Source organism: Phoca vitulina, unplaced genomic scaffold (assembly GCF_004348235.1).
Source record: "Phoca vitulina isolate PV1807 unplaced genomic scaffold, GSC_HSeal_1.0 scaffold18, whole genome shotgun sequence".
NCBI lineage: Eukaryota > Metazoa > Chordata > Mammalia > Carnivora > Phocidae > Phoca > Phoca vitulina.
Genome location: NW_022589721.1, coordinates 34821215 through 34845450, shown reverse-complemented (window position 1 = coordinate 34845450; position 24236 = coordinate 34821215). Strand labels below are relative to the sequence as shown.

At 53.8% G+C, this 24236-nt stretch overlaps 2 protein-coding genes and 1 pseudogene across 2 annotated transcripts in view; 1 reads left to right on the top strand and 2 right to left on the bottom strand.

Moving 5' to 3' along the window:
- The window catches only part of MROH1 (maestro heat like repeat family member 1), a 70367-nt gene extending 56855 nt beyond the window's left edge, over nt 1-13512 (bottom strand). Inside the window, exons 1-3 of the mRNA XM_032416119.1 lie at nt 13438-13512; nt 1940-2044; nt 35-104 (exon numbers count right to left, since the gene is read on the bottom strand). Of these exons, the coding sequence (XP_032272010.1) occupies nt 35-56 (22 nt within the window). The 5' untranslated portion in view covers nt 57-104; nt 1940-2044; nt 13438-13512. The remainder of the gene's footprint in view (nt 1-34; nt 105-1939; nt 2045-13437) is intronic.
- On the top strand, nt 84-20834 carry LOC116639609 (annotated as a pseudogene).
- HGH1 (HGH1 homolog) lies at nt 19249-22828 on the bottom strand. The gene is made up of 6 exons (XM_032416062.1): nt 22005-22828; nt 21832-21932; nt 21629-21727; nt 21342-21433; nt 21126-21248; nt 19249-21044 (listed from the first exon to the last, which is right to left on the bottom strand). Exons 1-6 carry the CDS (start codon nt 22790-22792, stop codon nt 20868-20870), a joined length of 1380 nt encoding a protein of 459 aa, XP_032271953.1. The 5' UTR covers nt 22793-22828; the 3' UTR covers nt 19249-20867.
- Between the last annotated feature and the right edge of the window lie 1408 nt (nt 22829-24236).

The following is a 24236-nucleotide window of genomic DNA, read 5'->3' as shown; positions in this document are numbered from 1 at the left end:
CCCCGCGTCCTGGCTTGGGGCCCCACACACTCACTCTTCACGTAGGACTCTGTCATCTTGGCTTCGCCTCACCCAGTGTGAACATGGACAGCTTCTTCTCAAACCTGGAGTAAGCAAAAACACAGCAATTAAATCATACCCCTCTTCCATTTACAGGCAGTCACTGTGTTTGTATGAAACAAGATTTCTGGGGTGCCTGGGGGGCTCAGTCCGTTAAGTCTCCCAACTCTTGATTTTGGCTCAGGTCATGATCTTGGGGTCCTGGGATCAAGCCCCACGTCGGGTTCCCTGCTCAGCAGGGAGTCTGCTTGAGACTCTTTCTCCCTCTGTCCCCCTGCGCGCCCCCCACACACACGCACTCTAAAAAATTTAAAAAATAAAACTCATCAAAAAACCCCCATGATTTCAGTGCCTTTTCCTGGAGGGAGCGATCTGCCACACCACGGCAGAGCCACTCACGGAGGACAGAAGGCAGCTTCCCTCAACGGCCACCAGTTCTCCTCTGCCCCACCTGGCAGCCCCACTGGGATGATGTCAGCCCACACGGTGACCTGGGCAAGTGTGGTCACCACCTACAGCATCTTCCTTTACTCTGTAAAGAAGAGAGGGCATACATAAGGCTGACATCACCTGTTGGGTGATGTCTGTGAGGGCATGGAAACCTGCCCCGAGGGCCAAGAACGAGGGCCTTGATCACTGCAGGCTCCAGATCCCCTGTGCTTGAGAGTTCTAGCACAGCACAGAATGAGCCTCCTCATGGCTCAGAGAGACTGGCTGGGCAGCATGGGGATCTAGGTTCCTTGCCACCAGAAACCAACCATCCAAACAGCCCATGGCATTTGAGAGGTGCAGCTTTCGGGGCGCCTGGGGAGCGCAGTCGGTCTTGGTTTCGGCTTGGGTCATGGTCTCAGGGTCATGATATCAAGCCCCGCATCAGGCTCCATGCTCAGTGGGGAATCTTCTTGAGATTCTCTCTCTCTCTCCCTCTGCCCCTCCCTTGCTCGCTCTCTCTCTCTCTAAAATAAATAAATAAATCTTTAAAAAAAAAAAAGAGCTGCAGCTTTCAAACACTGCATGCTTTGAAGCAGCCCTTGCAACAGATGGACCCAAAGAAGAAAGTGCCTCTACCCCTTTACCACTTGGTCAGGAATTCAGACCTACGTCATACTCTCCAAGGTCCATAAGGTCAGAGGGGCCACAGGCCATCAGCACGGTAGCTGACAGCTTTCTAACATGGTGTCTCCTGTTTGCTGACAACTGCACTGCCACTCATCGATCACTTCCACCCCGGGCCCTCCCGATTACCTCTCAGACATAAAAGGACAGAGGTGATAGAGGCGAGCTGCCATGACCTGCCCCTAACCAAGCAAGACGACACCCATCTGGCTACGGACACAGAGGAAGGAAAGAGCAGGTGAGACCTCACAGGGTGCGGGGCGGCAGAATTACAAGTGAGTGAGAACTCTAGTTCAGGAAGGCAGACTGGTCCCAAGCATGCATTCATCCCACCAAAACCTCAATGAAATGACAGAAAAGATGCAAGTTTTTATTTTATCTTATTTTTTAAAAATTTTCTTTTTAACTAATCTCTCTACACCCAGCATGGGGCTCAAGCTCATAACCCCAAGATCAAGAGTTGCATGTAGGGGCGCCTGGGGGGCTCAGTCGTTAAGTGTCTGCCTTCGGCTCAGATCATGATCCCAGGGTCCTGGGATCGAGCCCCGCGTCGGGCTCCCTGCTCCGCGGGGAGCCTGCTTCTCCCTCTCCCTCTGCCACTCCCCCTGCTTGCGCTCCCTCTCTGTCAAATAAATAAATAAAAATCTTAAAAAAAAAAAGAGTTGCATGCTCTACTGCCTGCACCAGCCAGGTGTCCCAAAGATGCAAGTTTTAAAAGAATAAATCTATAAGAGCACTAGAAAACAAGATAAAATTAGCAAACCAGAAATCTCCAGGAATCCCAGGCAGATAGAAAGCAGATGGAGAAGACTCTGGCTTAAAGATGCTGGCATCACCACGGTGTTTCTCCTTTCTTCCTGGAAAGCATCTAAAAGTAACAAGGAAAACAAGAAATAGAAATACACATTTCATTTGTGGCAGAGCAAGAAGAAGGCAAAAAACCGCAAACCCCAAAAGAATGAAGGGCTGAAAAGGTCGCAGCTGTCAGCAGGTTCCAGAAAGAGCCCAAAGATACTTCTCGAAGGCGGCGGCACATCGTCAGATAGACCCTAAACCCTGAATTCCTGGACCTGGTCTGTACGTACAAGGCAAGCAGCTGTCCCTGGGGCAGAGGCTTTGCTCTGAGAAAAGCCACAGCTGCCTATCTCCACTACCCAGGAAGAAACAAGGGCTAAACCAACTCAAAATCAGCAAGTTTGGAACGCTCTTCATACGAGTGCAAAAGGCCATGTGCACCCAACTCAAACAGGAACAAAAAATAAGTAAACAAGATCAGCTCCTAGCCCGGATGGGAGTAATGGACCAACTTGCTCTCCTGACCAAAACAACTAAAAAGGAATGGTAGTTCTGTCATCTCAGTGATGGACATCAGGAAATGAAGGACAGGAGCCCTGTGCCCACTCCAGCTCACAGCCTGGAGGGTGCATCCAGGGATCAGGAGGACTCAGCAATACACCTAAGTTGAGACAGATTGGGAGTAGTATCTTGGGAGACCCAGGTCCTGGCAGTTTGCAGACTCTAATACCAGAGAGAACTCCAGAGACCTGCAGAGGGTCCCTGGTCACTCAGCTGACCTCCTGGCCAGTGCTGGGTGGCAGAATAATGTCCCCAGAGAAGTCTATGTCCTCACCCCAGAACCTGTGGTATGTTATCTTCCGTGACAAAAGGGACTCAGCAGACAGAATTAAGGGTACAAGCCCTGTGGTGGGGGGATTATGTGGGTGAGACCAGCCTAAGTGTATAAGTCCTAAATGTAGAGAACTCTTCCCAGTGGGGTCAAGGATATGAGACGGAAGAAGGAAGAGGAGAAGTTCAAAGTGTGGGAAGGACTCAAGCCACCATGGCTGGCTTTAAAGATAGAGGAAGGAGGCTCTGGACCACATAATGTGGGTGGACTCTAGAAGTCAGATATGTCCCTTAGTTTACAGCCAGTGACCAAACAGGGACTTTGTTCCTACAGCCACAATGAACCAAATTCTGCCAACAACCTGAAAGAGCAGGAAACAGATTCTCCCCAGAGAGCCCAGAAAAGAGCACAGCCCTATTGACCCCTGGATTTTAGCCTGGTGAGATCTATGTCAGACATCTGACCTCAAGAACTTTAGGATAACAAATCTATGTCGTTTAAGCCACTAATTTTATGGTAATTTATTACAGCAGCAGAGGAGCTGCCGTAATACGAGCGCCATGTTTAAGAAGAAATCACCAAAGGCCAGGGCAAGAACTACCCAAAAGGGTCAGCAGAAACAATCCTCAGGACTCACAACAGGCCCAGAACGGGGCTGCTGCCAGCAGCCAGAGGGGAAAACATCACAACTCACAGAGTATTGGGAAGAACACTCAAAATGGTTTTGCCTCAATAAAAAAGTAAAGTTAGCCGTAAACTAAATGCTGTTCTGGTCTCACCTAACAAAGCTAAAAGTAAGACCTGAAAAGATCAAATTGTTCCTAAGTCACTTAGCTACATCCCAGCACAAAGTTCAAGAATAATAATAAGGGGGCTCCTGGATGGCTCAGTTGGTTGGGCGTCTGCCTTTGGCTCAGGTCATGATCCCAGGGTTCTGGGATCGAGCCCCGCATCAGGCTCCCTGCTCTGCTTCTCCCTCTCCCTCATGCTCTCTTTCACACTCAAATAAAATATTTTTTAAAAAAGAATGATAGGGGCGCCTGGGTGGCTCAGTCGTTAAGTGTCTGCCTTCGGCTTGGGTCGTGATCCCGGGGTCCTGGGATCGAGCCCCGCATCAGGCTCCCTGCTCCGTGGGAAGCCTGCTTCTCCCTCTCTCACTTCCCCTGCTTGTGTTCCCTCTCTCGCTGTGTATCTGTCAAATAAATAAATAAAATCTTTAAAAAAATAAATAAAAAATAAAAAGAATGATAATAGGAACACACAAATATCCAGCATCAACAAGGTAAAATAACAATTTCTGGCATCTAATAAAAAATTACCAGGCATGCAAAGAAGCAAAAAAATACAACCCACAATGAGGATGAATCAATAAATATAAATTGATCCAGAAATGATGCAGAAAAATTAGTGAACAAGGACATTTAGACAGTTACTATAACTGTGTCTCATATACTCAAGAAACCACATGAAAGACTGCATATGTTAACATAAAGAGGTTAAAGAAAAAGGATGGTAAAAGATAGGGCTGACACTAGTTATAAGAAAGCTTGAGTGCCTGTCAATATTAGACAAAGCAGATTCCAGAGACATAACAATCGTAAACATTTATGTGCCTAATAACAGAACTTCAAAATACACAAAGCCAAAACTAATGAAAATGCAAGAAAACATAGACAAATACAAATTACAGCAGAGATTTCTCTATAATTGGTGAAACAATTGTACAGATAATCAGTAAGGGTACAAAAGACCTGAACAATACTGTCAACCAACTTGACCTAAGTAGTATTTACAGAACCATTTTTTCATTAACAGTAGAATATATATTCTTTCCAAAAGCACATGGAATATTTTTCAAGACTGACTATATTCTGGGCAGTAAAACAAATCTCAGTAAATTTAAAAGAGTTCAAGTCATACAAAGTATGTTCTCTGACTACAATGGAATTAAAAGTCAATAAGAGAAAGCTATCTGAGAAATCCCCAAGTATTTTAAAAACTACTTAATGTGCTTCAAAATAATACATGAGGCAAAAAAGAAATCAAAAGTAAAATTAGAAAGCATTTGAAGTGAATGAAAATGAAAAAATACACCAAAATTTGTGGGAAATTTATAGCACTAAATGACTGTATTAGAAAAGAAGAATGATGTGATCTTTTTTTTTAGATTTATTTATTTATTTGAGAGAGAGAATGAGAGAGAGAGAGAGAGAGCATGAGAGGGGGAGAGGGTCAGAGGGAGAAGCAGACTCCCCGCTGAGTAGGGAGCCCGATGCGGGACTCGATCCCGAGACTCCAGGATCATGACCTGAGCCGAAGGCAGTCGCCTAACCAACTGAGCCACCCAGGCGCCCAAGAATGACGTGATCTTCCACCTTAAGAAACTAGACGCTCAGGTGTGCATGGATAGCCCAGTTGGTTAAGCATCTGACTCTTGATTTTGGCTCACGTCATGACCTCATGGTCATGGGATCAAGCCCTCATCCGGCTCTGTACTCAGCACAGAATCTGCTTGTCCCTCTCCCTCTGCTCCTCCTCTCTCTCTCTCTCTCAAATAAATAAAATCTTTTAAAAAAAAAAGAAAAGAAACTAGACACTCAAATGAAGCAAAAGAAATACTAAATATTAGTACATAAATCAAAGAAATAGAAAACATGACAGAAAAAAAATCAGTGATACCAAAGGCTAGTTATTTGAGAAGATCAATAAATTTGATAACCTCTATCCTGACAGATCAGGGGGAAAAAAAAGACACAAATTACCAGTATCAAGAGAGGTGGGGCACCTGAGTGGCTCAGTTGGTTAAGCGACTGCCTTTGGCTCAGGTCATGATCCTGGAGTCCCAGGATCAAGTCTCAGGATCGAGTCCCACATCAGGCTCCCTGCTCAGCAGGGAGTCTGCTTCTCCCTCTGACCCTCCTCCCTCTCATGCTCTCTATCATTCTCTTTCTCTCTCAATAAAAAAAAAAAAAAAAAAAAAAAAAGAATGAGAGATGGTATCACTAGATTCTAGAGATATTAGAAATTAGAAATAAATTAGAAAATAAAAATACATTATGAATAATGTTATGCCAGTAAATTGAACTTTTTTTTTTTTTTTTAAGTAAACTGAACACCTTGAAAGAAACAGACAAGTGAGGGGCACCTGGCTGGCTCAGTCAGAGGCATGTGAGACTCGTGATCTCAGGGTTGAGTCAATTATATCTCAATAAAAAACCTAAAAATAGACAAGTTCCTTAAAACACATAAACTACTAAAGCTCATGCAAGAGGAAATAGATAACCTAAATAACATAATATCTAATTAAGAAATTGAACTTGCAGTTAAAAACCTTCCCACAGAGAAAGCTCTAGGCCTAGAGGGTTCCCCTGGAGAATTCTATCAAACATTTAAGGAAGAAATAATACCAACTCTACATGAATTCTTCCAAGAAAACTGAAAATAAAGGAATACTTCCCAACTGATTTTATGAGGCCAGCATTACTCTGATAACAAGAATAGACAAAGATATTACAAATAATGAACACCATAGGCCAATTTCCCTTGTAGACACAAATGAAAAAAATTCCTTTTTTTTTTTTAAAGATTTTATTTATTTATTTGACAAACAGAGAGATAGTGAGAGCAGGAACACAAGCAGGAGGAGTGGGAGAGCAAGAAGCAGGCTTCCTGCCGAGCAAGGAACCTGATGTGGGGCTCGATCCCAGGACCTTGGGATCATGACCCAAGCCAAAGGCAGACGCTTAACAGACTGAGCCGCCCAGATGCCCCACAAATGAAAAAATTTTTAACAATATTTTATCAAATCATATACAACATGTAAAAAGAGTAATACAGCATGATCAAATGGGGTTTATCCCATGAATACAAGGTTGGTTTAGTATTTTTAAGCACAGCCAATGTAATTCACATTAACAGACCAAAAAAAGAAAAAATATATATAATTGTTTCAATAAATGCAGAAAAAGCATTTGTCATAATCCAACATCCACTTGTAATAAAAATTATCAGCAAATAGAAATAAAAGGGACTTCCCCAACCTGATAAACAGCACCTAAGGGAAACCTATAGGAACATCATTCTTAATAGTGAAAGACTAAATGCTATCCCTTTAAATTAGGGAACAAGGTAAGGATGTCTGCTCTCACCACGTCTCTTCACCATCATAGTAGAGGGTCTAGCCAGTGCAATAAGGCAAGAAAAAATAATAAAGGGCATTCAAATTGAACAGAAGGAAGTAAAACTGCTTTTATTCACAGGTAATATGATTGTTTATGCAGAAAATCCTACAGAATCTACAACTAGGACTAGAATCAATAAGTCGCTAGTAAGAACACAGGATGTAAAGTCAGTATTAAAAAAATCAACTGTATTGGGACTACTGAGTGGCTCAGTCGGTGAAGCACCTGTCTTCAGCTCAGGTCATGATCCCAGGATCCTGGGATGGAGCCCCACATCGGGCTCCCTGCTCAGCGGGAAGCCTGCTTCTCCCTCTGCCTGCCACTCCCCCTGCTTGTGCTCTATCTGACAAATAAATAAAATCTTTAAACAAACAAACAACTGTATTTCTATTTGCTAACAATAAACAATCAAAAATGGAAAGTCATGCCATTTGCTGAGTAAAAAAATATGAAATATTTTCCCCCACCCCCCAAAATATGAAATATTTAAAAATAAATTTGACAAAAGATGTGTTAGACAATACACTAAACCTATCAAACACTGCTGATATGTTTTTTTAAGATGTATTACTTAGAGAGAGAGAGCACGCACACATGAGTGGGGTGAGGGGCAGAGGGGGAGGGAGAGGGACAAGCAAACTCTGCACTGAGCATGGAGCCAGGCATTGGGCTCCATCTTGGGACCCTGAGATCACAACCTGAGGGGAAACCAAGAGTCGGAGGCTTAACTAACTGTGCCACCCAGGCACCCCACATTGCTGAGAGATATTAAAGAAAATTTAAATAAATGGAGAGATACACTGTGCAAAGATATCAATTCTTCCCAAATGTATCTATAGATTAAATGGATTCCAGTCAAAATCCCAGTAGGCTTTTTGTAGAAACTGATGGACTAATTCTACAACTCCTATGGAAATGTAAGGACTTAGAACAGCCAAAACGATTCTGAAACAAAACAAAACAAAATTGGAGGATTTATACTACCGGACTTCAAGACTTACATGGCCAATTGATTTTCAACAAAGGTACAAAGTCTCTTCAGTGGAGAAGGGATAGTTTTTTCAACAAATAGTGCTGAACATCTACATGCAATAAAACAAACTTCAGCCTATACTTCACACCACATACAAAAACTCAAAATGATTTACAGACCTAAATGTAAAAGTTAAAACTATGAAATTTCTGGGGGGGAAAAAAAAAAAACAGAAGAAAATCTCTATGATACCAAAAGCAAAAGCTATGGGGCGGGGGCTGGGGGGGGGAAACTTGATAAACTGAAATTCACCAAAAAAATTCTTCTCTTTAAAAAAAAATTAAAACCATTTATTTATTTATTTTAGAGAGAGAGAGGAAGAAAGAGAGCACGAGCCAGGTGAGGGGCAGAGGGAGAGAGAGAGGGGAAGCCTACCTGCGGCCTGATCCCAAGACCCTGAGTCAAAACCAAGAGTCAGAGGCTCAACCGACTGAGCCACCCTGGCCCCCCAGAAAACTTATGCTCTCTGAATACACTGCTAAGGCAATGAAATTAATGGCACCAAGGCACACCACTCAGTAACAAACACACTATAAAAAACATCAGCACCCCCCCCCCCCAATTGCTCTTATTTCCCTACTTCTGCACGTCACACAAGGCAGTAGATGCCCTACTCCCCCACTGAGGTCCTATCCCTGATGACTGGCTCACTTGGCCATCCTGCCTCGGCCACTTCCATGCCTCCTCCGTGCTCAGAGTGCTGATCTTTGCCAACACGGATCCTAGCATGATGCCACACTGCTGCTTACCCCCCTTCCTGCTGCCCACAGAACCTAACACCTCCAACGTGGGCTGTTCCAACCTAGACCCGAACCCCTCACCGCTTCTCTCTCACCCCTTTACATTCTAGGTGTCCCGGCCACCTGAAAACCCCAGGCCACGGGCTGGACTCTCAGCACCTCTGCTTCTGCCTGTCCTCTGCAAGCATGCCCTGCCCTGGCCTCTCTACCATGGGGACTCCTGCTCCCTCCTCAACAGCCAATTCCTGTTACCTCACCCAGGACACTCCCAACCTTCCAGCAAGGGATCCAATATTCCCACAACCCTTTGTTCATAAGATGAATATGGGATCAGTACAAAATATTAACAGTTGTATGCTCCAGTCTGCCTGCCTTCTCCAGTGCACTGCGAGCAACGGAAAAAGTTTTGATTTTTATCCTTAGTATGCACAGCATTTTTTAAAAAAACTGTTCAGGAGCACCTGGGTGGCTCAGTCAGTTGAGTGTCCGACTTTGGTTTCAGCTCAGGTCATGGTCTCATGGGTGATGGGATCAAGCTCCAAGCTCAGCGGGGAGTCTGCTGTAAGATTCTCACCCTCTGTCCCTCCCCCCGACTTGTTTGTTCGTGCTCTCTAAAATAATAAGTATTTTTAAAAAAAGGAATAAAGGAATAAAAGGAGGAAGGAATAAAATCAAAATCCTCCCATATGACTCAATTTTGTAAAGCTCAATTTTCCTGAATCTACAAATACATGAATCAGGATATTGGAGGGTATTTGATGAAATGGTCCAAAATTCATATAGAAGAATTAATGTCCAAGAATAGCCAATTAAAAAAAAAGAAAAAGAATAGCCAGTTAAATTTTTGAAGTATATGAAGAGGAAGAATTGTCCTATACTATGTTAAAGTGTATTAAATCAATGGAACTATATAAAAAGTCCAGAAATGAACACCAAGAAGGAAGAAAACATGTTACACAAGAAAGACAGAGTTTTAAATCATACAGACAGATTAGTCAATAAATAATGTTGAAACAGCAAGTTAAACACTCAGGGAAAACACCAGCCTCCCCACACCTCTCCTCACCCCAACATGAACTCCAGATGCACGTAAGAGTTAAATGGAGAGATGAAATGCAAAAGTCCGAGTAGAAAGCACAGCTAAATCTTTTACAGTCTTGAAGTAGGAAAGGATGTTATAAGCCAGACGCAAAACCCCAGACGTTAATGAACACTGTTCAGTTTGACTATTAAAAAACTGTTAAGTTTCTGAGTCAAAAACATATGTAAAATTTGAAAACCGTATCCAGGGGCGCCTGGGTGGCTCAGTCGGTTAAGAGGCTGCCTTCGGCCCAGGTCATGATCCCAGGGTCCTGGGATCAAGCCCCACATCGGGCTCCCTGCTCAGCAGAGAGCCTGCTTCTCCCTTTCCCTCTGCCTGCCACTCTGCCTACCTGTGCTATCTCTCTGTCAAATAAATAAATTAAAAAAAAAAATCTTTAAAAAAAAATTTTTTTTTAAATTAAAAAAAAAAAAAGAAAACCGTATCCATACTTACACCAATGCACACACCCTACGTGCTCACACACCTCATCCGACCAGCAGAGCATAAGGTCAGTGAAAGACAAAGTAGGAGGAGTCATTCATAAGAGACACACCAAGAGGTTCCGCTTGCGCCACAGGCACCCAGCGCGCTCCCAGAGCAGCAGATGTCCCCGGTGCCGCGGGCATCACGTGGGTGAGGACAGTCAGCAGAGCCCGCAGAGCATCCGCCGCAAGCCCAAACCGTCACACCCGTGATGGGATCACCCACGTTTTGAAACCCTCGCGCGAGTGCACAGAGATGTTAGAAGAAACACGAATACCACAGGGGTCTGGTTAGATGCTGAAAAACAACCACTGGGAGAAAGTGGTGGGTAGGTGAGTGCATAGAAACTACAGTGGAAAGAGCAGAGCTTGACCGTCCAATGGAAAAGCAAAGAGCGCACAGCTGAGCAAGGCCATTTTGGAAGGTCCCCGCCCCAGGCCAGGTGATCTGTGTGCTCATGCTGGACACACAGAGATAGCCGCAGACCCTGCTCTCTATGGAGACAGACAAACGTGAGGAGGTTGCTGATGGCAAACCAAGACGAATGCTCCGCAGGGGAAGAGGGTGCAGAGACAAGGAAGGGCCCGGGCCTGGAAGGCACCCTGCGTCTTGCAGGAAGCGTGTGCTGAGCACTGACTGCCCGGCCACTACCTTAGAGGCACCATCTCTCTTAATACACAGAGCCAAGCAGGTCTGGGAGAAACCCATCGCTAGTTAGCAGCTCGTTAACAGCAGGGCAGGACGCACCCAGGACTGGCTCCCGGAGGCTCCACTCCACGCCCCTGCTAGGATGCACACTAGCACAGGTCATGAAGGCAGGGGTAAGCAGGTATCCCTCCCGCATCCCACACATCATCGCTGAGTGAAGAAGCGGCTTCCTCCTCATTCACCTCAACTAAGCAGTCATCCCACCACATATGCTAAGTCGACCAGGCACCGTCTAAGCCCCCAGAGTCCCAGCCCTTGGCTTGAAGGACGCCCATGTGTATTATGGCTGCCACATGACATGGCAGAGGATAACAGAGGTGCTGGGCCAACCGCACCAAGCCCAAAGTGGGTCAGAAGGAGGCATGGGAGGCGAGGAGGCCATGGACACCACTGGCCAGAGGCAGCCATGAGTCTGTCTGAGGGTCAGGCCACCACGTGGGGACATGGGAATGACCCACCCCTGCAGCAGGCCCCTGGACTTTCCCTTCTAGCACAGGAGCCAGAGAAGAATCAATTTCCAGAGTCACCAACAAGAACCTGGGCTGATGACCCAGGAAAGGCAGTCCAACAGCTCATCGCTCACAGTCCCTTGGGAACACTGTTTCTCAACATAAGCCATGCCGAGCTGTGTCACTGGGTTCGCACGCAAACCCCCAAAGCCAGGTGGCCCTTCAGCTCAGCTAAGAAAGCACATTCCTCATAACTCCAGCAGCCAGTAAACCCTGAGCACTGGGCAGGAGCCCACAAGAGCCACAGTTTTCTTGGACCAACCTCAAGGAGATCAAATAATTCAGCTCACTGAAGAGGGAGATCTGGAGCTGCTGATCACATACAAGCCACAACCTGACCGCTCACCTGGGCCCCAGTGGACCCTGGGTCTGAAAACTAAGTGCAGACACCTGCTTCCAAGCACATGGGACTAGTGGTGAATGCGAGCAGGCGTAAGCCCCACAGCCTCCACCTCTGATCCACTGATGTCCCCCAGCAGGCAGCAAACAGCCTGGGGAGTGAGAAACAGCGAGATGCGGGTCTGAACAAGCCACGGCAGCCTGAATACTGGTTTCAAGGTAACCAAGGGAGCTCAACTCAGGTCAGTCCACTCTGACACCACAGAGAGACCAGAGACACCTGCTCACTTGAACCACAACGGCCTGAGGCCTGGAAATAAAGATCCTGCAGCAGCATCCCTACACCCCTTGGGTGCCAGGACTATAGGCGTGATGTAGCCGCATCACATTCAAGCCACTGCTAAGTGTCCTACCACTGACGATTCCCACAGGGGTCTCCTGGGGCCCAGTGCCTGCAGAGTCTCCCTCTGAACCACTCAAACCCAACAGCTCTAATACTCAACTCACCATCTTCACCCCTGACCTCTCCCTGGCCCCCAACTCATCTGCCTCTTTTCCTGTGTCATCATGCACTCAGCTATCTGGGTCAGGAATCAGCATCTCCCCTTCCTGTTCCTCCATCTCCCTCCCCACACCCTATGGTGGACTTACTGACCCTCTTCTCCTCCACCCCTACCACCACCCCTGTCCGAAGTGGTCCCTGCCTCCAAGACTGTCCCCTCAGAGCCAGCCTCCACCCCAACCCCACCTGTTGCCCCCACCAGACAGCCACTCCAGCTGACACCCCCACGCAAGGCCAGTCGTCTGGCTCCCCCCGCCAGGCCCGCTGCCCGCACCGCACCCCTCTGACTCACTTCACCGCGCTCGAGCAGGCCCGCCCCGCCCCCACCCCGACGAGGTCTGCAAGTGTGTAGTTCGGACCCGCCCGCTCCCACAGAGCCCTCTCTCCGGGCCCTAACGCTGCACCGCCGCACCGCCGCACCGACACTAGGGCCTCGGGGCCCAGGGACTGGGGGCCGGCCGGCCCAGCACCACCCAGCTCTCACCTTGATTGCCTCCGGCCCTGCCAGCTTCACGACCTATCCTCTCTGACCCATAATCCTCGTGACTTTTGCCCAACTACTCCCTGCTCCGGACCGCCTCCTTCAATGTCAGAGAGGCATCGGGAAGGATCCTCTCAGAGCTCAGGCTCGGCTGCCCCTAGAGGACAGCCCGGCGTGCCCGCCGCGCGCCCCAAGGCCCCGGCACCCGCCCCCCCCGCCCCGGCGTGGGGAAGAAGGGGAGCGGCCAGCTCCCGGGCCTCTTCCGGGCTGGGACGCGGCGCGCCCGGCTCCTCGGCCGCGCCGGGAGCACCTGAGCCCCGGCAAGGGGGCGGGCTCGGCTCCACGACGCCCGGGACCCTCCTCGCGCTCGCCCCTGACCTTGGGAAGGCGCCTCCCGACTCGGCTTCCCTCGCAACCCCGGACGAAGGGGCGGCCCCCAGACTCTCCGGCCCAGGCTCCCCCGAGGGGCGCCTCTCCGAGCGAGCGCCGCCGGTCCCCCCGGTCCCCGGTTTACCTGAGTAGCTGCCGCCGCGGCCCGGGCGCCGCCCTCCCACCCAGCCGCGGCCCGGAGTGGGCAGGGCCACACGCCGAGCCCGCCCCCGCCCCCTCCGCCAACCGCGGCACGGCGCGCGGCAGTCCGGCCCCGCCCCCACACGATCTCTGCGCTCATTGGCCGGAGACGCGTCCCTCTCCCTCCCTCTCTCCACCCCGCCCACCGAGCCCCAGCAAGCGGCAGTGCGCAAACTCCGCCTCGCACTCGGCCCCGCCCCCAGCCGTCCAGAGACCGCGGCTCCCGACAGTTGGGCGCGAGCGCGGCCTCCCGGCTGGCCGCAATAAATGCGGCCGGTCACTGCGCAGGCGCGGGGCGTGCACTTCCCGCTTCCTCCGCGCGGGAGCTGGCCCGGTCCACCTGCGTTCCTGTCCGCGTCGGACGCTTACACCTCCTAGGTCCAGGCACGCAGACACCGCTCCACACCCCGAGGAACGCTTCCGGGACGCGGGCTCGGCGCGCCATTGTGCACAAAGCCAGCCCCCTCGCAAACACACACCTGTTCAGGTACACACCACAGGTGGGCCCAACCTGGACACACCGGGCACTATCATACCTTACTATCTCTCACACAAGAACGCACCCAACAAACACCCAGAGACCCTGGGGCCGTCGACTCCTCCGAGAACAGACACGTTCAGTTGGCCAGCAGTGGGGACCAAGATGAGCAGGTGTCTGCATTCGGGAGCCTGGGCTCTGGAGAGGGGGCAGATAATGAGCAAACAGTAAGACACGCGAAGCGCTGTGAAGTGGCGCCGCTGGGGGACGGAAGGAGGTAGGATCGGACTCAGAGGGAAGAAGCTGGCGGAGGAGCCGCGTTCTGGCAGCCGCACGGCCTCGGCCTCGGAGGCTGAAATCATCTGGGCATGTTTACAGGCCAAAAAGAAAAAGAAAAAAGAGTGGCGTAGCAGCTCAGGAGGTGAGAAGGGCGGTCTGAGAAGGAAGTGGCCAGCAGCACTACAGCCAGGCCTAGCGGGTGTCTTCGTCTTGCAGCAGGTTGGGTCTGCAGAGAGCTGTGGGTGATGGTGTGAGGGTGCAACGTGGGGCCCCGGGGGCGCAGCTGAACAGTGCAGGGAGGGACATCCTTTTCCCAAGAGAGAAGGGGTTCAGCCCTTTTCTGTTGCAGGGATGGAGCCCAAAAGACGGACAGAAGGCTGACCATGAGGTGCTCTGCAGATGGGGCCTGGCCCCTCGGGAAGAGCCCCAACCACCCCCCAAACCCTCTCACGCAGCATGTAGAAGTTGCTAGGGCAGGAGGCAGGCCTTTTCGAAGCTCCCATCTGGAGGATTCACTTTCCTGCCCAAGCCCCCCCTCCGGACATGGCCAGTGCCCAGCATGGCCCACTGGCTCTGCCCCCTCCCCAGCCTCAGCCAGACTTTACTCCCCAAGGGCACAAACTGCCCCAGCAAACATCACAGCTGTCATTTTATTACGTTACTGATGCCAATCTCCTGTCTGTAACTGTAAGCTCTAGGAGAGAAAGGCCCATGTCTGTGATTTGCTCCCAAGTGCTCAGCACCAAGCCCAGCACATACCATGGGTGCTCAATGCATCTCATGCAATGGTTGGAGGACCGAGAACGCAGTGAAGGAGGAGGGCACAGAAGACTTTGCAAAGGGAGGGTGGACAGAGCCGTTGACCGTTCTGGGTCCTGCCTGTCTCCGCACGGCTCTCACTGGCTTCCAGTTGTGTTCTGGCACTGGTGGGAGCTGGGAAGGTGACAGCTGACATGGTTCCCAGGCTCCCCAGCAGCAGCTGGGGGGCACAGACACCCTGGCCAGAGCCACACGATTGTCCCCTTTGCTGCTCCAGCCCCCTAACACCTGAGATCTCTAACCTGCACGTCAGCAATGAACAAAGTCTGCCCATATTTTCTATATCCCAGGCAATTTGACAAACAAGGGCAGCGGGTGAGCAAGGGAATATTAAACACAAGGATGTGAACGCCTAGTATGGGATGGGTGTGTCAGGCATGGCCGGTGGACAGGAGGCAGGGACTAAGGGGGGTGGCCATCAGCAGCTCCTGTGACTCCTTAGAACAGTGCCTCCACACGGCAGATGCTCATTAACGTTAGCTGCTACCCCCCGTGGCAACAGTGCTCCCAGAAGGCTCTGGAGGCCAGGAGAAGCGAGGGGCCATGCTGGCTTCCCTCGCCTAGAGCCCAGACTGGGCACCCTTGCTTGCTTTGGGGATGTGTCAAGTCTGAGGAAAGCTTTGGGTGCCAGGCCTCCTGCAGCGTCCCTTGGCCTGGACAGAAGCTTCTAGGCCACAGCGGGAGTCAGGTAGCTCCCGCCCCAGGCCCTTCTTCTGGCTCGGCCTCCGTTGCAGCACACCTAGCTGCCACCTTGCTACCCTCGAAGAGGAGGAGGGGCTCAGCTGAAACAGTTCTAGCACATGTTGAGTTGCCTTTCCCCTTCTTTATATCCTTAGAAACCCTGCTTACCTTCCCTCGCTCACCCTCCCCACAAGCTTCTTTAAAGGTCTTTTGTGGCCAGTCACATAAGGCCTCACCCTGCCTTGGGGATTCTCACCCCACTAAGACTGGGCCCCATGCAGGACGGGGCTAGTTCCAGCAAGATGTTCTCAGAGAAGACAGGCCCTGGGGGACAGAACTCCCCCCTTCGAGGGCACAATGCAGGGCCAGCTCTAGAACCCCCCATTCTGGAATCTGCCCCTGCTTTCCCAGAGCCTGCCTTGACCCACACCAGTCTATGGCTGTGTTAGCTTCCCACCCCAAGCTCTCAGCCCTGGTCACTCCCTTGCCTGTGCCCTGGTCCCAGAAAGACTTCAGAAATTTGGGTGCAGCCTCAAGGGGCACAGGTCCCACCAGCCTCCTCCAGCCCTGTTGTCCTAGCCCTTCTGACACGTCAGGCCTCAGCCCTGTCCCCTGCTCCTCCTACCCAAGGCCCTGCAGTGAGCTGGACCACCCTGCCCCCTCCCGTGGCACCCTGCCCTCCATGAAGTGCCAGGCAGAAGCTGGACCAGCAAAACTTCATGGAACAGGTACGCGAATGCAGGGACAATGGCTACCTGCTCTCTTCCAGGAAGATTGGTTCTGGGGCCTTCTCCAAAGTCTACCTGGCCTACGCCACACATGAGCGCATGCAGCACAACCCCAAGCTGGCCTCCGACCTGCGGGGCAAGCACCATGCCATGGTGAGGCAGGCCCATCTCTTCCCCATGGGTGGCAGACAGCAGGCTCTGTGGGCCGCCCTTCAGCCCAGCCCCAGTGGTCCCTGTCCTAACCCCACTGAGGCACCTCCCTGCTGTTCTGGCTCCTTCCTGGTCTAGTATCCTCCCAAGGACCTGGAAGTTGGCCACCCCTAGCTCCAGAACCCCTTGAGCATATCAGGGCCAGGAAGGAAGGGGAAGGTCAGTATAGACCCCCAAGGATGCTGCTTCCCAGCCTCACTCCAGTCAAGTTCAGCAATGTGCACAAAGGACATGGGGTCTGTCCACGTCCCCCCATTCAGGGGCTGTGGTCTGCACACAAGGGCCACCCTCCACCCCTACAGGTGGCTATCAAGATCATCTCCACTGCCGAGGCCCCTGTGTTCTCCCAAAAGTTCCTGCCTCGTGAGATATCATCACTCAATGCTACCTACAAGCACCTGAATGTGGTAGGCAGAGACCCCGAAACAGCCCATGCCCATCCTGCCCATGCCCTGCTGCGCAGGACCACCCCCTTTCCCACCAGGGACCCTTATGCTTGGGGCCCAGCCCCATCCCGAGACCCTGAGCCAATGCACTGGACAGCCCCTCCCTGGGTGATAGCAGGGGGGTCCGGCAGGTGCAGCTCTATGAGACCTACAGAATAGCCGGCGCTCCTACTTGGTGCTGGAGCTGGGAGCCCGCGGTGACCTCCTGGAACACATCAACGCGGTGTCGGACTGCCGCTGCCGCCCGGGGCTGGGAGAGGAGGGGGCCCGCAGGCTGTTCTGGCAGCTGGGCAGTGCTGTGGCCCACTGCCACAGCTCGGGCATCGTGCACCGGTGAGGGGGCTGCCCCGCCTGCCCCCACCTGCCGCAAGAGGCCCACCCGAGCCCGGGACCAGCACCACTTCCCTTTCCCATGCAGGGAGCTAAAGTGTGAGAACATCCTGCTGGACGACCAAGGCCTCCTAAAGCTGACCCGTGAGCCTGTGGCCCAGCCCCACCCCCTGCCCTGGACTCCCTGACTCAGGACCCCAGCCTTCCACTTCTTCATGAGGCCCACCCATTTCCAACTGTTGTCCCAGCTGGGACCCCAGCCTCTACCCTCGCCTGCTTCAGACTTTGTTCTTTTATTGCTTTGAAGACCCATTTATTCCTTTGAGAGCGAGAGGAGGGGCAGAGGGAGAGGGAGCATCCTGAAGCAGGTCCCTGCTGAGCGCGAAGCCAGACGCAGGGGTGGGGCTCCATCCCAGGACCCTGAGGTCCTGACCTGAGCCAAAACCAAGAGTGGGCCACTCAGCTGAGCCACCAGGCACCCTGCCTGCTTCAGAGTTTTGACCCCCACCTGGCTTGACCTTTAACCCTCCCAGGAGGCCCAGCCCCACGCTTGCCTACACCTGTGCTTGCAGACATCTACACGCTCCGCATTGGCCCCACAGCCATCCCTCCTGAGCCCACTGTCCCTTCCCCTCCTGCTCCTCCCAGGGTCTACTGCTTGCCCGTGCCCCCCGTGCGCCCCTGGCAGACTTCGGCTTCGCCAACCGGTCGGGCCTCAAGAACTCGCTGCTGAGCACCTTCTGCGGCTCTGTGGCCTACACAGCTCCCGAGATCCTCACGAGCAAGGAGTACAGTGGGGAGCAGGCCGACCTGTGGAGCCCGTGAGTGGTACCCACAGGCTCCCCAGCATAGGCAGGACCCACGGGGGGGCAAGAGAGGAGGCATGCCCTGAGGAGCCTGTGCCCCCAGGGCATCACCCTTCATGCCGTGGTGACTGGGGAGCTGCCCTTCAAGGGGCACCAGGCCCACCACATGCTGCACCTGATGCGCCACGGCCCACCTTCAGGCCAGGCACGTCCCCAGGTGAGGGAGAACAGCCTGTGTCCTTTCCAAATCCCAGCATGAGCGACCTGGGTCCAGGGGCGCCTGGGGGGCTCAGTCGGTTGAGCGTCTGCCTTCGGCTCAGGTCATGACCCCGGGGTCCTGGGATGGAGCCTTGAGTCAGGCTCCTGGCTCAGCGGGGAGCCTGCTTCTCCCTCTCCCTCTGCCTGTGCTCTCTCTCTCTCTCAAATAAATAAGATCTTAAAAAGAGAGAGACCTGGGTCCAGAGAAGGCTCATCCTGCGGTGAGGGGAGTGGCAGTGGCACGGGAGGCTGACCTGGCACCCCACTCCCAATAAAGGCTGGTAAACGGACTGCAGCAAAGAGGTGAGAGGGCAGCGGGGCCGGGGAGGTCCAGACTCAGACTCCTTGTCTGGAAAGGCAGTGGTCCTGGTGAGCTCTGAGCTCCGCCCTGGCACAGGGCAAGCCACCTTCCCTCTCTGTGCCTCAGTCTCATGACTGGTGCAGCATGGACTCCCTCCAGGCGTTTGGGCGACTGAATGGGATTACCTCCCCCAAACTGCCAGCACCGTTGACAGGGATGGGCACGCGCAAGAGGGTAGGCAGTGGGAAGCCACAGCTGTGAGCCCTTGCCCACAGAGTGCCAGGACCTGATCCGGGGCCAGCTATAGCTACGCCGCGTGCACGCCTGGACCTGCAGCAGGTGGCCGCCCACTGCTGGATGCTGCCCGCCGCGCAGGCGCTCTTCTGCACCACGCTCAGCTCGGCGCCAGGTAGGGTGGGGCCCCAGCGGGGTGGGCAGGTGGTTGGCCCCTCAGTGCCCCTCCTGGTGCCCACGGCCGTCGGTTGCAGAGAAGCCAGCTAAGTCCCAGCTGCCCACAGCCCTTGACCACATGGAGCGCGGCAGGGACTCAAAGCCTCCGAGGCGGTGCCCCCAGCAGGGGGAACTCACCACCAGAGTGCTTCTGGCCCGGGGCCTGAGCCCCAGACGCAGTCCCAAGAAGAGGTGCAGGATCTGCCCAGCTGGGGCTCCGGAACATGGCGGCAGCCAGCCGGGGGGTGGGCGCCTCCAAGTAGCCAGTCACTGAGCTCCGCGTTTGCCACCGGGACCACGCCTGGGCACTACCTGGTCCACTGAGGAGGAGCAGGCCCAGGCGAGGCCAGATAAAGCATTTATTTTATGGAGGGGATGCTGCCGTCTCAGCGCAGGCCAGGGCAGCCAGCCACGGGGGACCCGCTAGCGCTCCCCATCCAGGGAGAACGCGAGTCCACGCGCCTCCATGCCAGAGCTTGACTCGGGAGGTGGCAAAGACAGAGGGTACCAGAGACAGGAGATACCTCGTTTCCACGAGGCACCCAGCCTTGGTGGAACTGGAGTGGACCTCTGGCTTTGGAGGCAGTGACAGGACCGAGGACGTGTGGAGTGAGGGTGCTGGGAAGTCAGGGCGCCAGGCTGCACTCCAGTGCAAGGGAGCCCTGTGCCAAAGACGGCACCGGGAAGGGAGCACAGCGCGGGGAGGGCCACGCGGACAGCCTAGCAGGCTTGGCTTGGCAGCTGCAGGACAGAGGGCCCACACAAGGGGCTGGGGGAGAACAAGTTTCTCGGGCCCAAAGGGGGCTCCACGGGGGCAGAGGGTGGTCAGGGAAAAGGTCTGGCAAAGAGCAAGGCTGCAGGCCCATCAGGAAGACCCTCCATGTGTGAGGCAAGGGGCTCTGAAACTCAAGGAAACTGACCAAGGATAGAGCCTAGTTAGCGGGGACAGCGAGCGCATCACATCAGTCCCGGGCTGGAGAAACTAGCAAGGGACTGAGCAGGACGGGGGAGGGGATGAAGAGAGACAGTACCCAGCAAGCGCTCCAAGGACAAACCAGGGGGGGCGCAGCTCTAGGAGATCCCAGGACAGGCTGAGGCTGGTGAAAGTCACGAGAGGTCAGTCCTTTGAGCCTGGATCTCAGGCAGGGCAAGCCGAGGACCCCAGGATTGAAGACTCAGGTGGGACTGGCAGCAAAGGGCACTGCTTGCACCTGGATGCCCACTGATGCCCAGACCTCTGTAGTGCCCTTGGGGGCTGCTCAGGCTTGTACGGTTTATCTGTCCAGCCCCATCGGCCATCTTCCTGGAGGTACGTACCTGAGAGTCACAGGGCGTGATTAGCTCTGGCTGATCAGTGCTGGTCTGAGCAACCTGAGTTGCTCGAGGGCACGAGGAGGTACCCCGACCCTCGCAGGTTTATTGGGCATTCGCCCTAGACACCTCACTCTGAGCATAAGTGTAGCTCTGCTTTTCAGCAGGGAACAACCTCTGAGCAAGGAGACCCAGAGGCCTGCGGGTGGCTGCAGGAAGGCCTGGACTGAAGGGCTGGCAAAGGTGGGCCTGGAGCCGGTGGTGGGCTGCAAGGGCCTCAGGTGGGCGTAGCCCCCTCTGCTTGTGGTTCTGGGGCCAGCTCCCGTGGCTGCGCCCGGGTGTGCTGCTCCAGCTCCTGCTGGTCCAGCTGCTGCAGCTGTCTCTCCACATCCTCAGGCACCTGGACCTCCAGCAGGTTTTCCATGCCCGGCTCTGGCTCATCCCCAATGAGCACCTGCCAGCACGGGAGGCAGGTGAGCATCTGGCTGGCACACCACGGACGTCCACCCCCCGTCCCCACAAGCCTTGCACCCACCTGAATGAGTTTCTCACAAGTCACCTGCACGTCGGGCTCTGGCTCCCAGCTGTGCAGCTCACGCAGGATCAGGTAGGCTCCCTGGTTTCTCACCTGCTGCCGACCAGACGCTGTGGCTGTTAGCTGGAAGACGGCAAAGGCCACACAGCTATCAGCGTACTCACGTATGTGTGGGCATGCTGCGAGGTGGCGTTAGCACAGCAGGGCCCCGCTCACCAGCATGATGGCCTCGAGGAGCATCTTGCGGATGTCAGCATCAGGCTCTCGCTGCTTGTCTGGCGGCAGATACTGCAGGTCGACAGGCAGCCCTAGAGGTGTATGCGGGGTTACCGCGTGCCAGCACCGGGTAGCTAGGCCAGACCCTGCCTCGGTAAGCCCCATCTGTGCTCAGCACTCCCTGCTGGAAGGTTTCAGAGGGGGTCCTGATCGGCGCATCTGCCCGCTCCCCCAATGGCCTTCCCCTCCTCCCCCGCCAACCCTGAGGCTCCACCCAAGCCACTCACGCTCCATCTCCTCCTCAGAGAAGTCCTCAGGCCCAGCCAGGGGCAGCAGCAAGAAAGGGAGAATGTCCACCTGGGGCCCAAGCAACCACTCGTGGTGTCCTGAGGGGAAACAGAAATGGGAGCCAGTCTAGAGGGGGGCCCCGAAGTGGTCTCTTTGCCCCAGCCCGCCCAACCGCAACACCCTCACCCCCATCACCACTCACGATGCTCGAAGCAGCAGTTTCGGAGAGTCCCCACCACCCCGCCCCTGCGCACCGAGGAGTCTGAGAATTGGGTAAGGGGCAGCAGCCGCTGGACCACGCACCTGGAGGGAGGGACCACTCAGTGCCATCCCTGTTCCCTTGCACCCCCTCCCCGCGGGCGCCCCGGGCGTCACCTCTCGCGGTCCAGCAGGAAGGCCCGCGCCGCGGGACGCTGGCTGAGGTTGGAGAGCACTGGCCCCAGGTAATGCAGGGGCGCCCGGGCGTTGTAGTCGGGCGTGCACAGCGCGCGCACCAGCCGCTCCAGGCCCGACTCCCCCGGCTCCTCGGCCTCCAGCGCTGCCATCAGCGCGGCACACGGCGCCGGCTCGCGGCTGAGATTGGCCAGCGCGGCGGCCGCCTCCTCGGCCCAGGGCCACGCTGGGTCCAACGCGCGGCCCAGCAGGCGGGCAGGCAGCGCGGGCTCGGCCTCCAGCAGCCGCTCGTGCAGGCCGGCCTCGGCAGCCAGGTTGACGAGCGCACGAGCGGCGTCGCGGGCCGGGGCCGGGGCCGGGGCCGGGGTCGCAGCCAGCTCGACCAGCGCCCGCAGCAGCGCCGCCTGGCCGGCCAGCAGCGCCCGACCGGGCCCAGAGCCGGTCAGCGCCAGCACGTGCCGCACCGCCTCCGCCTGCAGGTCCGCCCGCGCCCCGGGCGCCAGGAAGGGCAGCAGCTTCGCCACCTCCGCCTCCACGCCGGCCTCCGGCATCGGCAACCCTGCGGGAGCTAGCCCATCAGCCGGCGCGCCCGTGCCAGTCCGGGCTTCCCCCATGCCTGCCGGTGCCGCCCGATCACCCACGCAGCCACCGGGGTCGAGAACCCGCCCATCAAGGGAGCGGAAGCCGCAGCCACCAATCAGAGGCTGCCGACTCTGCGCGCGGGGCGGGGTCGGCGTGCGGAGGCGGGGCCACGCCGAGGCCCGGGGCATTGTGGTCTGGGTGCCCCGCTCCCAGCCCGCGGCCGCGGCGGGGTGGGCCGCCGGGGCTGGAGGGAGGAGGTGCGCGGACCGAAGCCGGGAATCCCGGATGTGACGCCGGTCCCCGGGCCCGGCCAGCCACTGGTGGCTGACTGACGGCACCGGCCCCATTCCGTCGTGGGTGGGGCAGAGATCTGTCGCTGGAAGAGTCACATGATCAATTACTTTAATTGACTTTCTAATGTTAGACCAGCCTGTGTTTCCGGCATAATCTCCGTTTGGTCATGATAATACTTAACGTTTTTATATGTTGTATTGAGTTTGCTAAAATTTTGTTTAGAATTTTTACATCCTGGGGCGCCTGGGTGGCTCAGTTGGTTAAGCGACTGCCTTCGGCTCAGGTCATGATCCTGGAGTCCCGGGATCGAGTCCCGCATCGGGCTCCCTGCTCAGCGGGGAGCCTGCTTCTCCCTCTGACCCTCCTCCCTCTCATGCTCTCTGTCTCTCATTCTCTCTCAAATAAATAAATAAATAAATCTTTAAAAAAAAAAAAAAGAATTTTTACATCCTGGTCTGTAGTTTTCATATAAAGCCCTGGTTTTCTTATCAGAGTAGTACTGGCCTCTGAAGGATGGGGGAGTGTTCCCTCTTCTTCAATTCTCTGGAAGAGTTTGTGAAACTAGTATTTCTTCGTAAGTGGTTGGTAGCAATACCCAGTGAAGCCATCTGCGCCTGAAACTTCCTTCTAGAAAGATTTTGCAACCACTAACCCTTTGATAGACACATAGCTATTCAGGTTGCCACTTTCTTCTTGAGTGACTTCTGGTAGTTTGTGTTTTTCAAGGAATTGGTTCAGATGAAATTGGTTTAGATGAAAATCTAAAGTGTCAAATTCATTGGCATCAAGCTGTTCATAATCTTCCCTTATCCTTTTAACATCTGTACCATCCGTGGGAGCGTCACTTCTCATCCCTGATGCTGTCCGTTTTTGACTTGTCCGTCCTGCCAGAGATTTGTCCATGTGATTGACCTTACTAAAGAATCATGTGGGATTCATATATTTTTTCTATTTTCTTTTTAGATTTAGTGAATGTCCACATTGACCTTACTATTTCCTTTCTTCTGCTTATTCTGGGTTTAATGTGCTGTTCTTTTTCTAGTTTCTTTAAGGTAAAGGCTGAGATCATTGATTTGAGACATTTTCTTTTTTTTTTTTTTTTTTTTTTTAAAGATTTTATTTATTTATTTGAGAGAGAGAATGAGAGAGAGAGAGAGAGAGCATGAGAGGGGGAGGGTCAGAGGGAGAAGCAGACTCCCTGCCAAGCAGGGAGCCCGATGCGGGACTCGATCCTGGGACTCCAGGATCATGACCTGAGCCGAAGGCAGTCGCTTAACCAACTGAGCCACCCAGGCGCCCCAATTGAGACATTTTCTAATACAAGATTTTGCTCTCATC

Excerpts from the sequence above, each read along its gene's own strand:
- HGH1 (XM_032416062.1), bottom strand. The coding sequence starts at position 22,792 with ATGCCCCGGGCCTCGGCGTGGCCCCGCCTCCGCACGCCGACCCCGCCC. Across the intron at positions 21,933-22,004 it reads TTCCTGCTGGACCGCGAGAG|GTGCGTGGTCCAGCGGCTGC; the intron begins GTGACGCCCGGG and ends CCCTCCCTCCAG. Across the intron at positions 21,434-21,628 it reads CTCTGAGGAGGAGATGGAGC|GGCTGCCTGTCGACCTGCAG; the intron begins GTGAGTGGCTTG and ends ATACACCTCTAG.